The sequence below is a fragment of the Chiloscyllium plagiosum genome, unplaced genomic scaffold (genome assembly GCF_037043375.1).
Source record: "Chiloscyllium plagiosum isolate Xiang-an unplaced genomic scaffold, Cpla_swu_hap1 HiC_scaffold_5, whole genome shotgun sequence".
Lineage (NCBI taxonomy): Eukaryota > Metazoa > Chordata > Chondrichthyes > Orectolobiformes > Hemiscylliidae > Chiloscyllium > Chiloscyllium plagiosum.
Genome location: NW_028270143.1, coordinates 77,781,756 through 77,809,117, shown reverse-complemented (window position 1 = coordinate 77,809,117; position 27,362 = coordinate 77,781,756). Strand labels below are relative to the sequence as shown.

The following is a 27,362-nucleotide window of genomic DNA, read 5'->3' as shown; positions in this document are numbered from 1 at the left end:
TTTCTGTGCAATTTCAGAGGGCACTTGAGAATGATTAAGAACTCGTGTATCAATGAGCACCCAGAACAGCAGACAAGCAATCAGGAGCTCCCTGTAAACTCATTTGAGCCAAGTTACTGGTGTGACGAACACGGTGAGATTTATCCATGTATCTATTCTACATAGTATTATGTTTATAGATTTTGAAATTGTGACATATGGGTTTTTCTGTATGTCCGAAGGAATTAATAATTAACTGGAATGTTTCTGTAATCATGACATGTTTCTTTTTAGCAAGGTAAACAATTGTGCCTCAAGAATTCTGTTAGATATTTCTGAACGTTTTTTAAGCTTAAAGGAAATACCCATAGCTTAGAGAATAACTTTTTCAGTCTTACTTTCAATTTTGGGCATTTCTGAAGAAGGCTTCATATTTAAAGATGCATTGGAAACTGGGAGGAAACAGGTCATATCTGGCGTCTAACAAGATGGTGCTGGCTACGCTCGACTCATTGCGAGCTCCTGTGTCCAGATTGAAGTTTCCTATTTCCTACAATCATTCTACACTCTTTAAACTTAGTAGCATACTTTTAAACATTACTAATAACTGTTTTATCTAAAGTCAAGTTTGAAGCTCCTCCGATCCTCAAAGCCAGCTTACTGGATGAAGGCAGCAGACTATCTGGTGCCTACGACCCATCCGACCACCCCGGAAGGAGACCAGGCCAGCTGGAGGCAGCTTATGTGAGCCCCAGGTTTGGGGCCTGCCGGAAAATGGAGGCACCCGAGAAACCCACCCCAGGAAGGAGAACTGACACGAAACGCTCCCGACCCCAGAAGAGCCTGCCTGACATGAAATCTATCAGAACATACCTTAGAGAGCAGCTCAAACACCTCTGCAAAAAAACGTGGCTGGACCTGAAGCAACAAATTGGCAGCAACAGAAACCAGGAACTTCTCTATTGGGCCATAAGCATACTCCCTCCGGTAAAATAACTACAGTCAAGTATCTGCTACACTGGATCCTAAGCAGACCCTTGCAAAAATACATTAAACTGCAATCTACCTGCTCCACAGGTAGGATCACTTAACTGGAAGCAGCCACAATCCACTCCACCATTCCACTCAAATGTAAGAAACCTGCGAGGAAGTGGGGTAAGCATGCCCGCCTGCTAATAAGACTGAGACTATGCGGTTTCAAGATTTCCCACCCCGCCCCACTTCTAGCTTACTCCGAGCAAATGTATAATCTCTGGAGGAGAAAGTGAGGACTGCAGATGCTGGAGATCAGAGCTGAAAATGTGTTGCTAGAAAAGCGCAGCAGGTCAGGCAGCATCCAAGGAACAGGAGAATCGACGTTTCGGGCAAAAGCCCTTCTTCAGGAATTCTGGAGAACAATCTCTGGAGAACAAGGTGGATGAACTCGGATCATGGCTCAGCTTCCAGCGTGAACTGCGGGACTGCTGCACACACTGCTTCACAGAAACCTGGCTCAACACATCCATTCCTGGCTGTGCACTTCAGGCTGATGGTTTTTCTATCCATCGTATGGATTGCACAGCATCCTCAGGTAAGACAAAGGGTGGAGGGGTTTGCTTTTTAAAGCAACTTGTGGTGCACAATCATTGCAACTCTGGGAAGCCATTGTTCCCCAAACCTTGAATTCCTCACCATCAAATGCCGCCCCTTCTATCTACCACGGAAATTTACTGCTGTTCATCTCCAAAGGATGTCCATTTTAATCAGATGGCAGTGAAGAGAAGAATGTTAGCACTAGAACACAGCCCTGTTTGGCTCTACTGAGAGTCACAAAGGATTCCAATGTTGCCCTGTCATAGCTGACCTTACTCCCTTATCTGTTGCGGAAAGAAATCACATTGAACAATTTCAGTGAACAATGAAGTTTGTTCAGCTTAAATAGTCTTTCTCTGCTAACATGGCTGAATGACTATGTAAGATAGAATGCAATTATTAATATACACGTGCTTTGATTTTGTCCTATACACAGTTCTTTAGTTTTTGCTTCATTCTTTTAGCAAATACCTAGCTTTTCAAATTTCAAAGAATAAAACCTACTCTCGGAGATCATAATTTTTTTTGTCCCTAACAGCCCTGCACAGCCCAATGATTGCAACCTTCAAAATGAACAACAGGAGCAATATTTCAGAAACCAGCTGTGCAAGTTTCCCTCCCAAGTCATGCATCATTCTGACTTGGTATTCTGACACGGCAGTAAACCCTTCTGCTAATTAAACCAAACACACAAAAGTTCACCTTGCCTCAATCTGTTAATGTATGAATGACAGAGAACCACCAAAGTTCCACTACTTAAGGAAAAAAAAATTATTCTTTTAACTTTAAAATGAACATTAAACAACTATTTACAACACAAGCCTCCTTTCTCAAAGATCTATTATCTATCTGCCACTCTATGACAATGAACTGATCCAATAAAGCCCCTATTGAATTTACAGCAATTCCATTTTCAAAACCAGACAACGGCTGGTTGTTTGATCATCCTCAATTTGTAGATCTCCCTGGATCGTCTTCAGTCTTCCGCTGCAAAGATGCTTCACACAAAAAAGGTACCTTTGACAGAGTGTGGTGAATAGCAGTCTTTCAAATGACAGATGGTGGTCTTTCTGGCTAACTGTCCAAAATGTCTGCTTTTTATACACCATACATCGAATTGTCTAATTGATTCAATGTTGTCGAAACAGTAAAATTCAAATTCAATTGGGTTTTATTATCTTAGGGCATAATTTAAACTGATTGGCTAAATTCAAACTGCTGTGAAAACAATTGAGGTATCTAGGTTACAACAATGTTATAGCTTTCAATTTTCCAGCACACACTGACTGCGAGCGAGTCACATGACACTTGCCTGCAAACTCTCTGAAAGGTAAAGTACACACCTACAACTTCATGACACTTGGACACATACTAATTTGTCACTGGTGGATTAGAATCCTGAAATTTCTTATCAAATGACATTGGGAAGCAACAATTCAGAATGGTAGATCATCAATACCTTCTCTAAAGAAGTGATGGTAATTCAGTACAATCATATCAGCCATGTCCAATAAAAGATAAAAAATGGAAATGCTTCTGAAAAGAAAAATCCCAGTTTCTGCTTACGTTGATGTTCCCAAGATGGCGTACTTCAATGTTTGTTCTTTTCAGAGAAATGAGAAAATAAACTACAAAAATAACTTGCTTAGCTATTCATACTTCCTTCCCAACATCCACTGTTGTAAATGTTTTATTACAGATAATGCATCCAGAAAACAATAAATCTGTGCTCAAAGTATTTGGAGTATAATTTTTCAAAGGAGTTGTTTCCCTTTAATTCAAAAATGAGCTAGTAAAGTCCAACCATTTACAGTTGTTACATTCCTCAAAACCTTCTAAATGATGAAGTTTGCAAACAACAATCCATGCACACACTTCACATGCACAGTATGAGACACTTGTGGAGCATGCATTTTCTGTTCCAGAAATAAAGTTCATGATTATTTTTATCTTTAAAACTGTTCGGAGACAAAGATAAGGTTTGCAGTATGTGAAAAAGGTACACCTACTTTGCACAGCGGATACAGGTCCAGTGCTGGTTGGAGAAGGCAGAGGATCAACTGCAGTGCTGTCTGGAATAGGCTGATTGGGCCAAGTTCAAACAGTCCGCTGGTACCTTGGATGAATACGCTACCACCGTCACAGACTCTATCAGCAAGTGTGTGGAGGACTGCACACCGAGGAAGTCAATCCGGGTGTTTCCAACAGGAAACCCTGGATGAATCAGGACATACAGAACCTGCTAAAACCAGGCATGAGGCCTTGAGGTCACGAGACCCACTCAAATATAAGGAATCCAAGTATGACCTTCACAGAGCCATTAAGACAGACAAGGACCAATACCGATGCAAACTAGAGACCCAGACAGACACCTGGTGACTATGGCAAGAACTGAATTACATCACAGGTTCTAAAAAGAGATAGTGCAACATAGCAGACGATGAACATCCCTCCCACACCATCTCAACGCATTCTGTGCTTGCTTTGAGCAGACTTGCGGCAGAGAGGTAACACCTATTCTGACAAGTACTGACAAACATATCCCAACAGTCACTGCATCAGAGGTCAGATCAGTTTTCCTTTGTGTGAATCCAAGGAAAGTGATGGGACTAGATGGAGTACCAGGCCGTGCACTCAGAGCACGTGCAGATCAACTGGCAGAAGTCTTCTTGGGCATCTTCAACTTCTCCCTGCAGCATGCCACTGTCCCTGCCTGTTTCAAGAGGGCCAACATCATCCCTGTGCCTAAGAAGGCCCAGTAGCCCTAACTTCATTGGTCATGAAGTGTTTTGAAAGGCTGGTCATGGCATTAATCTACTCCAGCCTCCCCACTACTCTTGACCCACTCCAATTTGCCTATCGGACCAACAGATGCCATATCGCTTGCCCTTCACTTCTCCCCAGAACATCTTGACACCAAGAACAGCTACGTAAAAATCCTACTCATTGACTACAGTTCAGCCTTCAACACTTATCCCCTTGAGACTGATTAATAAACTTAGTGATCTCGGCTAAGACCCACTCTGCAAATGGATGCTCAGTTTCATGACGCAGAGGCCACAATCAGTGAAGACTGGGAACAATATTTCACCCTCAGTAACACACAACATTGCAGCCCCCGAGGGGTGCGCACTCAGCCCCCTACTGCACTCGCTGTATACCCATGACTGCATTGCCAAATACCAGACTAACACCATTTACAAGTTCGCTGATGACACCACCATTGTTGGTCGTATCTCAGATGGCGACGAAAGAGACTACAAGCTTTCTTGGAATCATGTGGATGCACTGGTTAGAAAAACCCAATGTCTCTTCTTCCTCAGGCAGTTGAGGAAATTTGGCATGACAGCGAATACCCTTGCCAACGTTTACAGGTGAATGATCGATAGCATTCTGTCTGGATGTATCACTACCTGGTATGGCAACTGTACCATTCAAGATCCGAGACAGTTACAGAGAGTGGTGAACTCAGCCTGGGCATTCAAAGACGAACCTGCCATCTATAGAATCCATCTACCAGGTCTACTGTCAAGCAAAGGCCGCCAGCATTCTCAAAGATCCATCCCGCCCGGAAATGTTTTTCTACAACCTCTACTATCAGGGAGAAGGTACAAAAGCCTGAACACACGCACCAGCTGGTTTCAAAAACAGTTTCTACCCTAATGTTGTTAGAATACTGGATGGACTCAAAATTTTGACATTCGCCTGTACCTGTGTTTGTGTTTTTGTCACTGCTTTCCTATTATTTACTTATCTATGCTACTTAACTATGTGATCTGCCTGTATTGCTCGCAAGACAAAGCTTTTCACTGTGCCTCGGTACATGACAATAAATTCAATTTAATTCACAGGTAAGCAAAATTGTAAAAGAAAGACATGTAAAATGTGAGACTTCAGGGAAAGCAGCATTTCAGAACAGTGAAAGTTACCTTTGCGAAGAATACAGTTAGATGCGTTTCACTGCCAAGTATCCAAACTGGAAATTTAGGAGACTTCAGGTATGCTCCAACCTAAAATTGAATCACAAAATGTTAAAAGCATGCAAAAGTCCATTAAACGCTGTAAAGGACTTATACTGAGATATAGCAGCTGTATATTCAACCTTTTTACAGCTTAAGTTACCTGGCACTTTACATTGGCTGCAAATAGTTAAAAGTTAACAACACCAACCGTCAAGAACAGAGCCCATTCCCAATTGTTGAATGTGACAATAAATGCAATGTCAGTTCTATTATACAGTTAAATCTTGTCAAACAAATTTTCAACAGAAAAACATTTCCAATGTTCAGAAGTCATTAAAACGTAAAATGTTTAACGAGTACCTGCAGGAACAATTGCATCTGACAAAGATAGAGAAGTGTGCTGTTAATCCCACCATAACAAACTTTACGCAATTAATTGATCACCCATATCATTGAACATGACAAGTCTGAGAATGCAGTTATTGGTCTGTGCCATCTGGTTGGTTTTTCCCTTTATCTGTCCTGTCTTCAACCGCTTTCTTGTTAGCTGCTTTCTTTTTTGTTATATCATTTACTATTTTTTTCAGGGTGGATGGATTGGTGCTGTGGTGTGACATGGTAAGTCAAATGCTCATCAACAGCTACATCGGAAATAAAGCTGTGGAGATATTATCCTAACTGGCATCCTCTCCAGCTTCTCCCTTCAATCTCTAGTACTTCTCAATTTCTTACTAGCATTACAATTTTTAAACTTTTCACATGTTTACTCTCTTTTTATGGCTGTATAATACTCATTACTGTCTTTACCTACTCCTGCTGAGAGTCAGAGCAGTACAGCACAGAAACTCATCTGTGATCAGATATCCTAAATAAGTCTAGTCCCATTTGCTAGCATTTGGCCCATATACCTCTAAAACCTTCCGATTCATATACCTGTCCAGATGCCTTTTAGTTGTTGTTATGTACTGGTCTGACACCAATTCCTCTGGCAGTTCATTTCATACACACACCACCCTTTGCGTGAAAAAGTTGCCCTTTTAGATTCCTTGCAAGTTTTTCCCCTCTCACCTTAAACCTACACCCTTTCATTTTAGAGTCCCCTATCCCAGGGTGAATAGCCAAAGTCTTCCCTATCATTGCCCCTCATGATTTATAAACTGCCAAAGCATTCTTGAAACCAAACAGCAAAGGCCCTTAGCTGTGCAGGTTACTGCCGGGTCAGACAGGTGTGCAGGTTGAGTGCTCCATTTGATCCACTTCCCATGTGGTCACTGTCTTTATGTCTCTTCTTCCTTTTTAAAGTGCCATTGTTTTGATCTTTTTCTCCCTTCCAAAGTTCCAAAACAATGTAACAGCTCATAAAATAGTATTCCTACTCCTAGCTTTCTAGGAAATCAGCTCCAACACTTAGTCAATAACTGACAAATGACAGATTTAGGGGAAAATATCAATCGAGTTCAAACAGCATTTGTTTATTGAATACCCATCTGTCAAAGCAATGGATGAATCTATCACTAACTTGTTAGGAGAGCACAACAAACTCAGATTAGAGCAGAAGAATCCAGGCTATTTGCATACTGATGTTGAATCTTGCCATTTGCATGGAAATTCAATTTCAGACACAGGCTGCTAGGGTTGAACCTTTCACTCTTATGAATTAAACAGAATGACGATAAAGCCAAAAAAGAAAGTTTTCATACAGCAGGACTTATTTCAGATTAAAATCTGAACTACACCAATACTCAAAAGATTGCCCCAACAAAATATTTAAAATAATGCTCTTTCATCGGAACAAAATGACATTAGAATTAAATTAGTCTGACCATAAAGCAATTCAGAGTTGGAAGGCAAGTCCACAAATTCAAATACAAATTCAAAAAGACAGTTTAAATGCACCAACACACCCATGTTGAAACAATGACCACACCATTTACAACACCAACTAGTCTTTACAAGAGGTTAATTGAGATTAACCAGGCAAGTAACTTAAGCTTAATGTCATCCAAATAAATAACATACACAAAGTATTATGAAGGAGATCACGTAGCTAATGCTTTCCAAAATGAAACAAATTCAGAGGTGCCTTTATTCCTGATGAAGGACTTTTGCCCAAAATGTCGATTTCGCTGCTCCTTGGATGCTGCCTGAACTGCTGTGCTCTTCCAGCACCACTAATCCAGAATCTGGTTTCCAGCATCTGCAGTCATTGTTTTTCCCTTCAGAGGTGCTAGTCAATCTCAAATTATCCAGTGTCCGTTAGAACCGGCGAACACTAACTGAAAACAGACGCCAGAGTAATTCCAACTGCCCCATCAATGAGAAAGTAAAAGAACATAGCATAGTACCGGCTTTTGCAAAACAAACATGAGCAGGAGAATCAATCTGATGATTACTGTTTTCTTTTTAGCTCCCTGCCTGGTTCCATGCATGGCCTCATATTCTGAGTAGGAGTCGTCAGAACACTTGAGTGTTACAGTATCCAAGTCTGACTGTTCATAAAGAACTGACAAAGAGGGCTATGTTGGATTTTGCAATGACTTTTCAGCCATCACCATTGGTCTCAAATCCTCTGGGCAAGTATTAAGTGTACTTGTTCTTCTGTTTTTATCTTAATTTCTTCTTCCTAGTTAAATTCTGAATACAAGGGATAAGAGGCTAGACATGCTAAAACAGTGTTTAATCTCTTCTCTCACCATACTCTCCAAACACAACTTGGTCATGTAAAATCAACTACATAAGAGTGAGGGTAGTCAGTGACAATCCCTTTCTTTTTACTTCATTCATGGGATGTGGGCGTTGCTGACAAGGCCAGTACTTATTGTCAATCCTTAATTGTTCTGGAAAGGAAAGCATTAAGTCACTTTCTTGAACCACTGCAGTCTATGGGAGTTCAGTACATCCCCATTGCTGCTGGGAAGAGAGATCCAGGATCTTAACAAAATGACAGTGAAAGAATGGGAGGATAGATTAATGGCAGGATGGAGTGTGGCATGGAGGGGAACTTGCATGTGAGAATGTTCCTGTGCCTCTGCTGATCATTAACCAGGCAAGAAATTTAAGCTTCATGTCATCCAAATAAATAACATACAAAGTAGTTTCTTCTAGGTGGCAGAGGCCATGACATTAGAAGTCGTCTTGTAGATGATATACACTACTATTTTTGGTGATGGAAATATTGATTGTTTAACTTGGTGGACAGGGAGCCAATCCTGGATGATTTCAAGCTTTTCGCATATGCTGTTAGGTGTTGGAAATTAACATCTCCCATTCTTAACCATCTGCAGGCACTGGACAATAATTGCTTTGATTTTCGAAAATTACAAAAAGCCCCCCAGATTTATAGAAAGTGGTCTGGGCCACTCCATTGGTAGCTTTTTGAATACAGGCCAAAATCAAGAGGGAGCACTATTTTGAACCACTATTACAAATGCCTTTTCAAAATTCATTCGAAACAATGCTATGGGATAAAACTCTTGATAATTTGAGTAATAACCCTTTGGTTCAGCCTAACCCAGAAACAATACATAGAGCATATACTTCAACCTGAGAAGCAACAGATTAGGTGAAAAAGGAGTTTTATTCAAATCAAAGCGCTACAGAACAAGTGCTGGTAGTCTGGCAATGTCTGTTAAGAAACAAATAATATTAATGTTTCAAATCCAATATGACTTTTTCAAAACCAAAAAGGGGGTTGGAAACTTTATGCAGTTGACAAAGTGGGAACAGCAGCAAACCAAACAGATGGCAAGCATGCCCAGAGCAAAGATAAAGGCTCTGCTAATCTAGTAGACATGGTATATCGATAAAGAATAGTGTTAATGGTAGGTATTAAAGTAGAAAACACGGTCATCTTCGCTGACAGAAAATCTGCACAAAAGTATTGCGATGAATAAAAACGGAGGACAGTGCTCACGGTCTGAGGTTGTAAGATCAACATGGAGTCCTGAAGGCTATAAAGTGCCTAAGTGGAAAATGAGGTGCTGTCCTGCCAGCATATGCTGGGCTTTGGTGGAAAACTACAGAAAGCCTAGGACAGAAATATCATGAGGGCAAAATGGTATACTGAAACAGGGGAGCAGCTGGAAGGTCAAGATAATTGTTAATAAAGAGCAGGGATGCTCCACAAAATGGTCACCTAGTCTGTGTTGGGTTTGTCAATGTGGAGTCTACTTTGTATGAAATAAATACAGATTAGAAATGCAAGTAAATTGCTGCTTAACCAGATCTTCACCCATTTATCCAGCACAGACCCAGAATATACAAATTGAGGTCAACAATACAGTGTCATTGTAATAGCACTCTTCTCCATCTCTTTGCTGCAACGTATCAGCGAAGATTTCTATTGGTGTGAACTAAACTACAGGACAAACAGGAAACTGCTCAACCTGCAATGCCCACAGATGAGAAACAACAGCAGCCGGACTATTGTCAAGTTACAGGTTGGAGACAATATTTGCTTGAGTGGACAGAGGCCAAGCACTAAGCTTTCACCTTCATGTTCTCCAGGTCAATTACTGATGGGCAACAAATGCTGGCCCATCCAACAAAAATCACATTCCTTACATGATTACAAAAACTGCTGTATAAAATTTAATTTTTAAGTGGTGTTTTAAGAATTGGAAATTCCAGAATTTTCCAATGGTTGAGTTTTTGAATGATTTTTGCCTCAACAGCTTTTGTATTTTGAATTAAATGCAAGTCTTACACAAGTTGATATCTAAATGAGATTTTGCAGATTACACTGTTCTTAAAAAAAAATGAAGTGTTCTTAAGAATGGATTTAATTTTACCAAAGCAAAAAGTTAAGATTGCCATGTAACGCAGTCTGGATTTCTGGTTGGATTTATTGGTAACACCACAAAGTTATTAGATCAGGTCTGACAGAAGTTAATAAAGTAATTATTCAGCATTTCATTGGTGCTGTGTGCTTAAAAAAAGTTAGCTTTAAACAAAAGCAATAATTTTCAATTGTGCCAAAATTACTTCTGCACTCTAATCTACCTTACCTTGCAATAGCGTAAGGACTCCATTAACGTCAGAAAACCTACAGTAGATTGATTTCTTATCCCATGGAGTTCTGAAATAAAGAATTATAATACCTAGAATTTAGAGACAATAGTTTGTCTTAAACTAAAAATAGCATTCTACTTTCAATTAGCTATTTCAAATAAAAATATTAAAAACCAAAACATCTAAATTGTTTTGAGTATTAGAACAGGATTAAGACCTAGAAATACAGTCTAACCAATTGTTTAAAAGAACAAATTACTGAAGTTTGCTGTCACTTTGTATAAGGTCCTAACATTTTGGAAAATGTCAAAATGCAAGGAAATAGAAAGCAGGAAATTATAGGCCAGCTAGCTGAAAATCCAATGTAGGGAAAGTTCTAAAATGCAGTATCAAAGAAATATCTCAGCTGATCGAACACAATGATAAATCAGATCCTAAACTGAAACCTAACTTGACGGATCACAAGTTTTATTTGCACTACTTTGTTTGTTGTGGTCAGTCACTGAAAGAATTCACAAGAGAACAAAATACTCCACACAAGTTTTTTAAAAAAAACAAAAGTTTTATATTATACAAATAGCTGAAATGGTCTTACTACAATTATCAGAAATAGCATTCAATCTTTTTACCCTCAACAACCATCTTACAAATATTCAAGGATCATCTTGTCTCCACTTTCATATTTGGTATTCGGATGGTTTGTGTCTGGAACTCTCTTCTGACTGACTTTCAAGCACTTCCAGAGAAAACATGGTTTCCCAGATTTTCTAGCAGTTTTCTGGTGAGTCTTCTTACTAGCTTATTATTTTAACTTCCACTGTCTATTATCGATAGAGGCACAGACTTGACTTTTCTCTGGATAATTTTCTCTTATTGTAGTCAAGACTTTTTCCAACCGCCCCAAATGTTCACAGACAGTTAAACTAATGACCATTTTGGTCTGACCGAACCTGTACATAATGGCTCTTGGAGCCTTTGATGTACAGCACGTATATAGAACCTGCAGTCCAACTCGTCTGTGCTAACCAGATATCCTAAACTAATCTGGACGTATTTGCTAGCATTTGGCCTATATTCCTCTAAACCCTTCCTATTCATGTACACATCCAGATGCCTTTTAAATGTTATAATTATACCAACCTCCACCACTTCCTCTGGCAGTTCATTCCATACACGCACTATCCTCTGCAAGAAAACGTTGCCCCTAGGTCCCTTTTAAATCTTTCCCCTCAGTCTAAACCTCTGCCCTGTAGTTTTGGACTCCCCTACCCTATGGAAAAGACTTAACTGCTCATCCTCTTCATGTTCATAACTTTATAAAATGTCTGAGGTCACCCCTCAGGTTCCGCACTCCAGGAAAATAGCCCCAGTCAATTTAGCCTCTCCCTATAGCTTAAACCCTCCAACTCTGATGACATCCTTGTAAATCTTTTCTGAACCCTTTCAAGTTTCACAACAACTTTCATTTAGCCGGGAGACCAGGATTTAACACAGTATTCCAAAATTGGCCTAACCAACGTCCTGTACAGCCGCAACTTGACCTCCTAACTCCTGCACTCAATACTCTGACCAATAAAGACAAATATACCAAACACCTTCACTACCTTTTCTACTTGTGAATCTACTTTCAAGGAATTATCAACCTGCTCTTCAAGACCTCTTAGTTTGGCAACACTCCCCAGGTCCTTAGCATGAAGTGTTTATGGTCTGCCCTGATTTGCCCTACCAAAATGCAGCGCCTCATTATCTAGATTAAACTCCACCTGCTACTCCTTAGCCCATCGGCCCATCTGATCTTCTTTTGGATAATAATAGCTTCCTGTGATACTAGACACTGGTCACACAGCAAAAGTTTTTTTTCCTTCTAACCTGTGCTTCCTAATGACATGAAGTGTTCATCTCAAGAAGCAGTCCAGACTGAAAACCCCAATTAAAAATGCATTCAAACTTCAAACAGTCCGAGAATAAATAAAATAAAATCCATTTCTTCCCTTATCACAATATAGAATAGTCAGATTTAAACTTATACATGGTACCTTTAGACATTAATGAAAACATACACAAGGAAACTTGACGAGGAGGATTTGGAATCAATTTTACCACAGTAAAATAATCTGGAAATGGAACCGACTGTTTAACAATCGCCCATTTAAGACGGAGATAAGAAAAGTGTTGCGTCTCAGAAGGCCAATGGACTCAGAACTCTTCCTCAAAAGGGATGGAGGCAAAGTCATAGTCACAGAAGCAGACCCTTTAGTCCAGCCAATCCATGCTAAACATAATCTCAAACCAAACTAGTCCCACCTGTTTGCTCCTGGCCCATATCCCTCCAAACCTTTCCTATTCATGTATCCAACCAAATGTCATTTAAATACTATAACTGCACCCACATCTACCACTTCCTCAAAGTTCATTCCACACATGAACTACCATCAATGTAAAAAACCTTACCCTTCATGTCTTTTGTAAATCCTTCTCCTTGTACCCCCAGTCTTGAAATACCCCATCTTGGGGAAAAGACAATTACCAGCAACTCTATCTATACCTCTCATTACTTTATAAACTTTTATCATATCACCTGTCAACCTCCTATGCTCCAGTGAAAAAGGTCTCAGCTTGCCCAGCCTTTCTTTATAACTCAAACGTTCAATACCTGACAACATCCTGGTTAATCTCTTCTGAACCCTCTCCAGCTTGATAATATCCTACCTATAAAAGTCTGAATATTTTTATGGCAAAGGTAGATAGCTTCTTCATAAGTATGGGGACAAAGGCTAATAAAAGTGGCAGGAATTTGGACTTGATGTTAAAATCAGATCAGTCATGACCTTATTGAATGGCTGACAACAGTCAAAAGGATGAGTGGTCTACTCTTTCTCCTAATTTGTATGTCTGTAGCTCAAGTTTCTAAATAAAAATATCATGAAACTTCAGAGGTAACAGCAGGATATTTAGAAAAGCACAATGCAGTTAGGCATGTTGTGAATAAGAAAGAGTGATTGATTAGTTGTTATTTGAGAAAGGAACAAGCAACATGAATAAAGTTGAATAAGTAGATGTGGTGCACTTGTGACTTCAAAGGGCATTCAATAACGGTGCCATAAAGGTTACTTCACAAAATAAGTGGTCCCAGTGCAGGGCTAACACATTAACTTGGAAAAAGTTATCTAGTGGAGAGCCACTGGAACCAGTGCTGCAGTTGCAACAATAAATCCACATTAATGACTTACATTGATTGGTATAGTAGTTAAATTTGATGAAGATGCAAAGTTCGTCAGGAAAGTCAGCTGTCAAGAAGACAGAGTCTTGCAAAGGGACATAGATAGGTTAAGTGAATGGGCAAAAAATTGGCTGGAGGAGTATAATGTGGGAAATGTGAAGTTGTCTATTCTCCCTGCCAAACTGGAGAAATGTTATGGTTTAAATGGAGACAGGCATTGCACAACTGCACAGTAGAAGGATTAAAGGGCCTTGGTATACAAATTGCAATGTTAATATTCAGGTATAGCAAACAGGGAAAGAAAATGGAATGTTGAATAAACATGCAAATTGGGAGAAGGGCATTTGACCCTAAAAATCTGCTTTGCCATTTATGGCCGTTTTCTTTGCATTAATTTCCATGTTCTCACCTACACCAATAACATTTGATTCCAGTCTTATAGAATCTTAGAATCCCTGAAGAAGCAGACTGCTCAGCTATTGGATCCGCACCGATTTTATGAAGAGGGGTCTCTATTCCCATAACCCTGCACATCTTTGGACGGTGGGAGGAAACTGGAACACCTTGGGGGAATCTCTCAGACACGGGGAGAATGTGCAAACTCCACACAGACAGCCGGCCGAGGCTGGGACCCTGGCAACTGAGGCAGCAGTGCTAACCATTGAGCCACTATACCTATGTCTATGCATTCATTCTAAAAATAATCAAGTGATCCATCTCTACTGCCTCAGGCAGAGTTCCAAACGTAGGAGACAATGAGGTCTGCAGATGCTGGAGATCAAAGTTGAGTGTGTGTTGCTGGAAAAGCACAGCAGGTCAGGCAGCATCCGAGGAGCAGGAAAATTGACATTTCGGGCCGGAGTCCTTCATTCCTGATGAAGGGCTCTGGCCCGTATCGTCGATTTTCCTGCTCCTTGGATGCTGCCTGACCTGCTGTGTTTTTCCAGCAACACACTCTCAACAGAGTTCCAAAGAAACACAACCCTCAAAAAAACATTCTCAACTCTGTCCTACTAGGATGACCCCTAATTTTAAAACAATACTTCTGGCTCAGGACTTACTCATAAGTGGAAATATCCACCTAGTCAAGCCCATTCAGGAGCTTATACATCTCAATCAAATCATCCCAAACTCTTCTAAACTCCAGTGAAAACAAGCCCATTTTGTCTAACCTCTTCACGAGACAGACAATCTGTAACCAAATCAATAAGTTCCTTACTTTTAAAGTTCAATTCCCCTTAAAATAAAGAATGGCATTCCATGAATCTTTGTAATTTTGCAGTGCACCGAGACACAAATGTTTTGTTATTCACTACATCCCTCTGCAGCTTAGAATTCTTTAGTCATTCTCACTTTAGTCGCACACTTTTTTAATTCAAGGTGAAATGAAGGCTGATTAAAAAAAGGAAAAGATAAATTTAAATAAAAAAAATTGCAGACAGGAGGGATGACAGATTAAAAAGGATCAGACGAGTACAGATGGGTGTGTTTTATTTATTCACAGGATGTGGGTATTGCTGGTCAGGGCAGCATTGGCTCTTCAAATTGGCTCTTAACTGCCTTCTGAGCAATCATGATGCAGTGTACCAGCAGTTGCACATCAGCCAGACCAGCTAAGGATGGAAGTTTTCTTCCCTAAAAGATATTAGTGAACCAGATGTTTTTTTCCAGTCAGTCAGTCAACCACCAGACACTTTATTCCAGATTCAAATCTGAATTCAAATGCCACACCGGCCATAGTGGATGCAAACTCAGTCCCTAGAACATTGCCTGGCTCTCTGAATTAATAACCTCACAACAATATACTCAATCATTGTCTGTTGAGCTAAGGAACAAATAAAAAAAGTCTCTTGGGACCAAACTATAGAACCTCTGTATCAGAAGGAAGAACAAGTGTGCAAGCAAACCTCAAAATTACAAAAAAATCATAGTAATAATATTAAGGATTTTTAACTTCCATAGTATCAACTAGGGATAGTTTTAGTGCAAACAGAATAGAGACAGAATTCTTGAGGTACATTCTTCATTGCTTTTTTTTTGACCATTGTTAACAAGTCCAATACGTTCCAGGCATCAACTTTAGGAAAAGAAGCTGGGCACGTGGAAGGAGCAGCAATGGACGAGCAATATCTAAAGTGGAAACCAATAAGCAAATTATGGAAAAAGATGATAGAACAGAGCCAGAGCTCTAAATGTGGGCAAGGTTTTAGTAAGTGGAGGGATTTAGTAAAAATGGATTGAAAACAACTATTTGAAAGCATAATGGGAGGCATTCAAAGGGGAGATTCAAAGATGCAGTGTAAACAAAGGATCAGATGATCAAGTCTACTGAATGTCAGGAAGCCTACAGGTCAAAATAAGGCAGAAAAAGAAAGCTCAGATCTGACAGAAAAAACAATACTGCAGAAAGCCAAGAGGAGTACAAAAACTGGAGGGATGAAATCAAAAACGGAAGATACATAAGCACAGAAAGAACATGAAAAAATATTGACCAGCAAAAGCAAGGTGACTGCAAAGGTGTTATCAATATACTAAGAAAAACAATAGGGCCCAGAAAAGTAACCAGTGTAGAGAGGTAGATGATGTTTTCATGGCTCTCAAGGCATACTTTGCATCTGTCTTCACAAAAGGAGGTTCTGATGCTAATAATGCAATTGAGGAGGAATGTATTCACATGATAAAAAGAGGAATTATTAATAGAATTAGCACCTTGAAATGGATAAATCACCAATACATGATGAAACATACTGCACATTAAAAGAAGCCAGTGAGAAAAGAGTGAACTTTATATTAGTTACTAGTGTGGTACTGAAAGATTGCTGATGTTGCATCTTTCTTTTAAAAGGGAACAAGGTTATTGACTGAGTATTATAAATCTGTCAAACTACACAGTGGTGGGCAAATGTAAAATCAATTCTGAGATACAGGATAAACTGTTACTTAGAAAAGCAAAGATTAAGGATGGTTAACATGGATCTATTGTTACAGAAAGACTGCCATTAGTCTAAACTGATTGAACAGTTTTAGGAAATGAGCAGGTAGATTGATGAGGGTAGTGTAGTTGATGTGGTCAACATGGATTTCAGCAAGGCTTTTGACAAAGTCCCATAGGACACACAGGTTTAAATAAAAATCCTTGGGATCCAGGGAAATGTAGCATGCTGAATACATATATGGTTCAATGGCAAGAAACAAATAGGAATTGTTAACATGTGTGTTTATTACTGGAAAGCTATTTCTAGTAGAATTCAGCAAGGATAAGTATGAGGTCCCCAGCATTTTGTGGTACTATTAATGATCGGGATGTAAAAGTTATGACCAAGTAATCAGTAGCTGGCAAAATCTTGACATGCGGCTGATAGTGAAGATGGATCAGCTGGGCAGAAAAGTAGCAAATGGAATTCAAACAGGAGAAGTAGGAGGTCATGCATTTAGGGAGACCAAACAAAATAAAGGAATACACAAGTATGGCTGAGTAGAGCAAGTTAGGGACCTTGAAGTCAATATCCACAGATCTCTGCAGGTCAATAAAGTGGTCAGGGCATCAGGCGGTATGCTTTCCATTATTAATCACGATACAGAATAGCAGGGATGCTATGCTTGGACTGTGTATTTATGCCACAACCGGAATAGTTTGTGCAGTTCAGGTCACTTCATTAAAGAACGGATTTGTGCTCTTTATTAACTCATGATACATGAGTCTTGTTGGCTGGCCAACAGTTACTGCCTGTCTCCAGTTGCCTTCGAGAAGGTGATGATGAACTGTCATCTTGAACTGCTGCAGTCCATACAGTGTAAAGTCATATTGCCCTTAGGGAGGGAATCCTAGGATTTTGACCTAGCAACTGATGGGCGGTACAGTGGTTAGCACTGCTGCCTCACAGCACCAGGGACCCGGGTTCAATTCCAGCCTTGGCGACAGTCTGTGTGGAGTTTGCACATTCTCCTCCTGTGTGTGCTTTTCCTTAGTGTGCTCCAGTTTCATGCACAGTCCAAAGATGTGCAGGTTAAGATGGATTGGCTGTGCTAAATTGCCCCTTACTGTCCAGGGATATGTAGACTGGAGTAGCCATGGGAAATGCAAGGTTACAGGGATAGGACAGAGCAGGTGAGTCCGAGTGGGGATGCTCTTCTTCAGAAAGTTGACGTGGATTTGTTGGGCCAAATGGTCTGTTTCTATAGACAATAAACAATAGACAATAGGTGCAGGAGTAGGCCATTCAGCCTAAAAAATGTGCCTGCATATGCACCACAAATGGAAATGTACGTTACCACACACACGTTGTAAGTGGGATTAGGTCAGCTGCCTCATTTTTCAGTAGCTGGAGACCTGATAGATCAAGTTGCCGCTTTCAGTGCCATAAACTTTCTACAATTCCATAATTCATCAGCACTCTTTTTCTTTACAGATGATTTTTAAATTCCAACTTATTTTAAGACTTCTGAAAGTATTCGTTGATTAATAATGGAAAGGGTTACTAGGAATGTTGCATGAAGCCAAGACCTTGATTGACTATAACTAGATGGTTAATTCATGGTGGAAGGGCTGACATCAAATTATTTCTTGTTTTTAACTCTCATCTTAAGCAGAAGATTGTATCCAGTAACCAAATAGATGCCAATTTAACTTCAATACATGCTCAAACTGATAAAACAGGTGATCACTGAAGAACTTGCACCATCAATTCAAAAACAACACTAAAACACATATATGATGGAAGGCACTGAACTATTCAAAAATGGATGATGTGATTTAATCCTATAAAGAAACAATACTGCTTCAAATTTTGTAGCAAAAAACCCCCAATAGATATAGCATTCAAATATAAACAAAAAGGGACAAAACTCAGTGCATTAGTTTGCAATGTTAATTTACTATTTAGTTTTAATAATTGTTCACCAGTTCCTGATAGCTATTGAATTGATTTTTTTTAATAATCATTATGCTTCCAGGTTTTTAATTTTATTAAAAAGTTGTATGAAAGTTTGAGACACGTTACAAAGCAATTCAGCCTTGGACTGCAAAACAGTTCTTGACCGACCATCGCAAACTTGAAATTTGGCAGTTATTGAAAGTTTGTGATTTTAAATGGCAGAAGACTGACTCAACACCTTAGAAATAGGCAAACAAATGGCAGAATATAATTTCTAAGTATCATCCCAATGTGTTATAAAATACAAGGATTTTTTTTGGAAAAACAATTGTAAATCATGAGCTCTTTCCTTTTGGAATCAAAATTAAATCAGCAATGAAAGCTCATGCTTTTAAGAACTAGCCTAATAAAGGCAGTGTCAACTGTTGTCTTTGAACTAAAACATCATAGGTGAACCACAAGCAAAAACCTTTGGTGCCATCTAGAGGTCAAATTGTTAGTTGCCCAATGCTTCAAGAAGGATGACTACTTGGTGTTGGGAGTTTCTGATTTGAGTTGACTGAACAGAAAATTATCTTGACTTGCAATTCTCTGGGTATGTGGGGCAAGATGTCCCATAAAGTGGAATTCTGAAAGCACCATTTGCTTCTTTTTCATTCCTTCTCTACTGCTGCCTCATTATTTAAAGTGCTGTAACTCAAAGCAAGATGTAACTTCAGGAAATATTTGTCTTCATTTTGAACGACTGGGAGGAGTTTGCTTACAGTCATAAGATCAGTGTTGCCATATTTCAGGGGGAGCTTTCGTGTCAATAACAAATTCTCACCAGAATGTTGGCCTAAGTGTTGAGCAAGCAGGATCTCATAGGATATTTGAGATTGACTGAACAAGTCAATTTTCCAAAACAAGTTGATTTTGCAAGACATTTGGCTGAATTCTTTTGCAGTTGATTTTAAAAGAAACTCCTACAAACATATAAAAACAGGGACAGAGTGGACCATTTGCCCCTTGGAACCTGCTCTGCCATTCAATAAGATGTGGCCAAAATGTTTGTGTTCGAATTTCACATTCCCACCTAACTCCTGATCTACCTTTGATTCCCCTACCTAATAAGAATCTACTTCAAAAATACCTCAAAAAAATGACCTAGGTTCTAAGTCCTTGAGGCAGAGTTTCAAAGTCATACAATCCTCAAAAAAAAATTCTTCTCACCTTCATTCTAGAAATGCAACCCTAATTTTAAACAATGTTCCCAAATAATCCACAAGAGAAAATAACCTTTTAATTCCACCTTGTCAAGACCATTCAGAATCTTATACACTTCAACCAATTACCCCTCACTCTTCTAAGCCGTCATAAAAACAAGATCAGCCTGTCCAATCTTTCCTAAGTCAACTTGCTCATTCAAGATATCAATCCAGAAAATCTCTGAATAGCCTCTTATTATTGAGATCCTTCCTTAAATAAAGAGACTAAAACAAAACCCAGTATTCAAGATGTGGTCTCTTCAATGCCTTTGTAAGTAAAGCATAACATTCTTATTTTTGCATTTAATGTCTTTTGAAATAAAGGACAGCTTTCCATTAACCTTCTTGATTATGTGTTGTACTTGCACACTAATGCTTTGAGACTCATGCACCCAAATCCCTCTGATTTCTAGACTTCTGCAGTCATTTGCCTTTTCAGTAATATTCTATTTTTTCATTCGTCCTGCCAAATGAGCAACTCAACATTTTCTCACATTATACTCCATCTGCCAGATCTTTGCTCACTCAATCTATAGCGTCCTGCAGCCTCATGTCTTCGTCACAAATTTTCCTATCTACTTCAGTGTCATCTGTGAATTTAGCTAGGTAAAAACAATGACTGCAGATGCTAGAAACCAGATTCTGGATCAGTGGTGCTGGAAGAGCACAGCAATTCAGGCAGCATCCGACGAGCAGCAAAATCAACGTTTCGGGCAAAAGCCCTTCATCAGGAATAAAGGCAGAGAGCCTGAAGCGTGGAGAGATAAGCTAGAGGAGGGTGGGGTGGGGAGAAAGTAGCAGCTGCTACTTTCTCCCCACCCCACCCTCCTCTAGCTTATCTCTCCACGCTTCAGGCTCTCTGCCTTTATTTCCTGATGAAGGGTTTTTGCCCGAAACGTTGATTTTGCTGCTCGTCGGATGCTGCCTGAATTGCTGTGCTCTTCCAGCACCACTGATCCAGAATGTGAATTTAGCTAGCATGCCTTTGCTCACCTCATCCAAGTCATTGGTGTAAATTATGAAATGTTGAGGCCGTGCAGATCCCTATGGGATTTCATTGGTCATATCCTGCCAAATCAGATAAAGAACCATTTATGTGTACTTTATTTTCTGGCAGTTAGTGAATCTTCTATTCATGCTAAATATGCTAGCCCCTATGTTTAAGCTTTTATTTTCCGCAATAACCACTGAACCTTATCAAACGCCTTCTAGAAATCCAAGTACTGTATGTCTGCAGACTCCCATTTTATCCACAGTGCATGTTTATCCTTCAAAGAAGTTCAATAAATTCAGTTAACATGATTTTCCTTTAGTGAAACTATGCTCACTCTTCCCAATTACTGAGTTTTTCTTCTAAGTGCACAGCTAGAATTTCTTTGATGATCAATTTGAATATCTTCACTATGGCAGGCACAAAGATAACTGGCCTATGGTTTAAAATACCAGTCATAGATCCAATCTCCTCCCAAAGTGTCAATCAATCTTGCATTTGTTCAAAAGTACATGCAATTAATTTGGAGGATGCAGTATCATTAATCAAATTTTTCTAGTTTTTGGTTGTTACACTGTTCAGGTCTCAGTACAGTAATGCTTTGTACAGCAGAACATTGTTGGCTTGCAGTGGCCTTTGTCAAACATGCATTGCTATAGTTTGCCTCCAAACCTGAACTGATACAGGTGATCTGGTGTTGGACGTTTTAGTCAATGAAGGCTGTTTGAGAGAGATGGCGGTCAAAATGAAAAGTTTGCAATATCCTCCAGAGTCTCTACTTCAACACTTATGTTGGTAGAATATTTGATTCACCAGATTGACCAAGAATGGTGTTAGGATAACATTCCAGGAAAAGGCCAAATTTCCTTCATATAGAGCTGAAGAGTTATGTGTTGCTTGCAAATCTTATACAAAGTGGAAAATGACCATGCAGGTATCCCCACACTGTAGCTCATGTATATCAATGAGGCAGTTTAGTTTTGCAGACAGAGAAAATGGAGATTAGTTTTCTTTACCAAGTAGCACAAGTCATTGAATAAAAAGGGGGACTTTTATCACAATTCAATGGACAGGACGGCGTGGTTACAAAACTGGTTTCGAATTTGACACCCTGATGACAGAAGGGCATTGTTGAGGCTGGAAGACGGTTTGTAGTGGAGCTCCCCCGAGATCAGTATTGGACAACATTCTCATTAGGCTTCTGGTTCCAGAAACTACTGTTGCGCATGGACTTCAGGAGAAAGATGGGTACAGGGACCTCTCTGGATTATAAATTATCTAGGGTATAGTCTAACAGGTTTATTTGAAATCTCAAACTTTTGGAGCATTGCCCCTTTGTCAGATGGTTGATGAAGAGGCTACACTCCGAAAGCTCGAGTGTTCAAATAAACCTGTTGGACAATAACCTGGTGCCGTCTGACTTCTGACCTTGTCCACCCAACACTGGCACCTCCACATCATGAGTTATCTAAAACTTAGTGTGCAGGAGACAGTTTCTAATTTTGTGAATGACACGAGATTTGGAAACAAAGATTTTCAAAAGAGCACTGACATGTTGTGGAGCAGATGGATAGATACCAGATAAGGTTCAATACAGAGAATTGTCTGGTGATGTACACAAAGAAATTGGAGAGAAAATATGAAAAAGATACTAAAGAATGCAAAGCAGAAAAACCTGGGCATGCTTGGAAGTGCATGGTAAGATAGGGCCAAAGCAGCATGGTTTCATCAAGGGGAGATGATGCCTGACAAATTGGTTATAATCCTTGGAGAAGACAACAAGCAAGTTGGACAAAGGAGAGCCAGCAGATGTGATCTAATTTGATTTTCAGAAGGAGTCTGACAAGGTGGTACACTGAAGGCTGCTGAAGAAGAGCCCACGGTGTTAGGAGCAAGGAACTGGCATGGATACAGGATTGGCTTACTGGCAGAAGGCAGTGGACGTAAACGGGTCTTTTTCAGGCTGGTAGCCGATGTCTAGTGAAGTTCTTTAGGGGTTTGTTTTCAGACCACAACTATTCAGGTTATACATTACCAATCTGGATGAAGGAACGGAGGACATTGTCGCTCAGTTTACAAATGACAAAGACAGTGGAGGGACAGGGAGTGTTGAGGAAGTTGTGATGCTGCAAAAAGGTTTGGACAGGCTAGGAGAGTCTTAAAAGAACTGGCAATATGGAATACATGTGGGAAAGTGTTAGATTATGCACTTCGGTAGGAAGAGGCGGCACAGACAATTTCGAAGTGGGGAAAGAATTCGCAAATTTTAAACACACTGGGACTTGAGAGTCCTACTTTAAGATTCTCTTAAGGTAAATATGTGAGCTCAGTTGGCTGTTAGGAAGGCAAATGCAATTTCAACATACATTTCAAGCCGGCTAGAATACAACAGCAGAAATGTACTATGCTGTAGACTCTGGTCAGACTGCATGTGGAAGACGATGAACAGTTTTGGATCACAAAAATGATCCCAGGGACGAATGGCTTGTCATACAAGGAGTGGTTGATGACTTTGGGTCTGAATTCAATGGAATATTGTGGGGGTGGGGGGTGCAGAATCAGATTGAAACTTAGAATTCTGAAAGGCCTGGATAAAGTTGATGTTGACAAATGTTTCTTCTCGTAGAAAAGATTAGAATCCAAGGACAACCCTTTACAATGGAGGAGAGGATGAATTTCTCCAAGAACACTTCCTAGGCAGCCCCTTTCATTACAGTCAACCTGTCCACACTTGCTCTCTACCCACACTCTCTAACTTGCCTAGGCCTCCCCCAAACTTCTGACTAAGACAGTGTCCCCACACTGTCCTGGACTTAGGAATTTACAATCTGCTGACTGCTTGTCATGCCAGTGCTGGGTATCACCAGTGGTTATAGTGTCAAGGACAATTAATCTGCTGGTCAATCAGATGCACCGGAAACTCTGGATTTGCTTATGTATTCTACAAAAATACTTCAAAGTGATCCACTTCCATCTTTCATGCAACATATTTTGAGACTCACTCAAGACATTTGACAATACAGCAATTATTAGTTTTAAAAAATGAAGTACTTGAAACCAGGTAGTGGACATAAATTAGAAAATAAAACTGATTTCAACAATATTACACCTGCTGTTTGCTAGCCATTTCTTATCCAGGTCCTGCTTTTAAAATCTTGAAATACCACTCTTTCAAGCATCAGTCATGTGAAAATTTATCAAGTAGTTGCAAAAACCCCCCATCATGAAGAATTTTAGAGTCAGCTTTAAATGATATTTTTCTTTTGTTGGAGGCCAGGAGAAATGTGAGTAGCCAATTAGGAAATCCTTCAAGTTGGCTGCTGTTTATTAAATTATAGAAGTATGATACAAGTAGTCTGAATGAGGAGCTTCAAATACTCAATGATTGACATAAATCTACTATAGTGATCATATGGTAACAAAGCCTTCAGGCACCTTTCCAAATCTCTCATCCTCATGATCTCTCCAAGCCCCTAGTTTTCTAAAAATCCAATCTTCCAAAAAACATTTAGTTGCCTAACAGCCTGCCACACCTCCAATTCACCCCTTTCTCCATTCTATTGCATACATTCCCTGCTCAGCATCCGTTTTCTCCACTCCTTTGATTTGAAGCAAGTTTGAATGCTCTTTGCATTGAAGACAATACCAAAATGCAAGATACTAGCACTTGCTAACATTTCTTTCACTGACATTTACTTTGAAGCATGCTGATGTTAGTCCTAGATTGGTGAGGGAGCTAAATTAGAAACAAACAATAGAAGTATTTAAACATAAACTGCGTACACTAACTCAATGTGATTATGATAGTTCAGGAATATATCCAAGATGATGCTTCTGCCAATCACAATTAGAATTCACCGTTTAAACAAAAATAATCAAGTAAAACAGATTCGAGTTGACTGCTAAATTGAGTTTTAAACAGTTCTACAACGGGAATGAATATACATTTTATAAATACACAAAACTTACTCATTCCAGAACATTCTCTGTCACCATCCCATACATTCAAGACTGCATATCCAGTCAACAGTAAATTGATCAGGCTTTGGCTGAAAAAGAAATAAAAAAATTCAAAATTCCAAAAGAAAGTGGATAAATAAGACTGGGAAGCAAGCAACATTAATACCCTTATCCAAACTCCCCAAAAAATGATAGAGGTTGTTTGGAAGTTATACATGGTACATGTGTCTTTATTTACTTCAGAATGTGCTAAGTATTATTTTTTAAATATGAAAATTTCACCTTGAGCTCAACTATTCAAGGATCAAAAGATGCAAATATGGATTGCATTATATTTAAGCAGAATCAAACAAATGATTTCTAAATTTCCTCTGGAGCACTCTGACCAGTTTAAATGGGTTGCTAAGTGCATAACCAACATAGTAGAGGAAATTAAACTAATAGACTTTGCAAATAAGCCCTACTTAAAATAATTTTTAATTACCTGGCATTGGATGATTATTTGGATGGCAACAATGTGCAAATATATGGGGGAAGGAGGCAGGAGATTGGCAATAGAGCTGGTACAGGCATAATGGGGCGAATGACCATCTTCTCTGCCATAACAAATCTGATATTCTGTCATGAGCCCAAGATGAAAAAAAGTCATTCACTCATTTCTTAAAAATGCAAACCGCCAGGTTATGCATTGGAGATGAAAAATCAAGTACATATTTGTAGATAGTTGTCCAGGGAGCACCCCAAAATGTTATTGCAATCTTCATTAGTCAAAATTCAAGAATGTCTAAAAAAGTAATAAGCCAGCATTCACAGACTGACAAACAAATTTACCTGGTCACCTTATAAACTATCTTCCAATTATAAGCAAAATGATCAGTCAATAATGCCATCAGTCAATGTTTGCTCTCCAATAACTGGTTATTGATGCATTCAAAAATCTACTCATTTGATTTGGGAATTGCATGCTAGGCCAGCATTTATCACAGATTCCTACTTCCTTGGAGAAGATGGTGGTGAGCTGCCCTCAAAGCTCTGCTGTCCTTGGGGTTGAGGGATATCCACAGGACTAGAAGGAACTGAGCTCCAGGATTTGGACTCAGCAGTGATGGAATGGTAATCGAGTTCTAAGTCAGGATGGTGTGTAGGGCTTGGAAGGGAATTTGTGGTTGGTAGTGCTGCTCCCATGCATCTGCTACTCTTGCAGGTGTTCAAAGTGCTTTGGTGAGTCTTAGCTGTGCGTATTGTAAAGGCTCCCACTATGAATCAGTGATGAAGGGAGTGCATGGTGAAGGCTGGCAACATAATGCCAATTAAGTAGGCTGCTTTATCCTGGATGGTGTCAATCATCTTGAGTATTGTTGGAATTGCACTCATCCAAGCAAGTAGACAGCATTCCACTACACTCCTGATTTGTACCTTGAAGATGGTAAATAGGCTTTGGGAAGATAGGGAGAGGAATTATTTGCCACAGAATTCTAGTCTCTGACTGCATTTGAAGACAGTATGTATGAATCTTGTCTAGCTCAATTTTCTGGTTAATGGTAACCTCCAGGATGTTGATAGTGGAGGATTTAGCCATGACAATGCATTGAATGTCAAGGGGCAATAGACTGTCTTTTTGGAGATGGGTAATCACCTGGCATTTAAGTGACAAGCAACATCTGTGCCACACTTGAAGCTTCAAGGAGCTTGACACCCTCCAGATGGAGCAATTTGCAAATTCAACAAACCCTCATATACCTCATATCTATCCTCTCCAGTACAAGCATGCTGCGCGTGCAGAACATGTTATGGACATAGAGCAGCTGTGTTATGAGAATATCATCAAGTTCCCTTTGTAGTCATGCAATACCCTGACCTGGAGATATACTGCTCTCCTCTCAGTGGTTCAGAAACAATTGCTTGCAACTACCTTCCTAATCTAATTATGCCAACATCACAAAGATAACTGTGGTTTAAGCTGATGTCTATTAATACCTTCACATGGTAGGTTCGGTTGGACAAAAAAAAACAGCCTTGCCAATGTCCCTCAGAATAAAAAGCAACAGAGTAGATCAAGAGTCAGACGGCACAAGTGAAAGGAAGATTTGGTGAGATTGCGAATGCATGGATAGATGTCAGGGCAGCGCAAAGGCATAAAGCAAGCTTTGGCTAGAGGAAGAAGCTATATTAACTTCACCTTACAAATACATCAAATTTTTGCTTTGATCTTTTCCAAACAGTCTGTAATATTATTCCCTTCCTAAACTGACCATCAGCAAATGGGATGGGATGAAATACACAAATAACAGTCCCTACTCTTAATAACCCTTGTCTCACTTCTGGCTACTTTACAGGATAGTTAAAATTACCTTACTCAAGAAAATACTTTACATTATTTTACAATAAATTAAAAATTGGCATCATGCAAAATAGATGAGAAACTACCTTCCATGACCATATACAGGATCGATTAAAGGCTCAGCTGTATCTTCAATTTCATTCCTAATGTTTGCTATGCCCTAGGAGAAAAAGAGAGTGTAGTTCAACTTTGAAAATAAAGCTGTA

The 27,362-nt window shown here is 39.5% G+C and overlaps 1 protein-coding gene across 2 annotated transcripts in view; it reads right to left on the bottom strand.

Moving 5' to 3' along the window:
• mindy3 (MINDY lysine 48 deubiquitinase 3) overlaps positions 1-27,362 on the bottom strand; it is a 134,788-nt gene that overhangs the window by 83,668 nt on the left and 23,758 nt on the right. For both annotated transcript variants that reach the window (XM_043690320.2, XM_043690319.2), the window contains exons 7-10: positions 27,243-27,316; positions 24,825-24,904; positions 10,520-10,590; positions 5,481-5,561 (exon numbers count right to left, since the gene is read on the bottom strand). In XM_043690320.2, the coding sequence (XP_043546255.1) occupies positions 5,481-5,561; positions 10,520-10,590; positions 24,825-24,904; positions 27,243-27,316 (306 nt within the window). The remainder of the gene's footprint in view (positions 1-5,480; positions 5,562-10,519; positions 10,591-24,824; positions 24,905-27,242; positions 27,317-27,362) is intronic.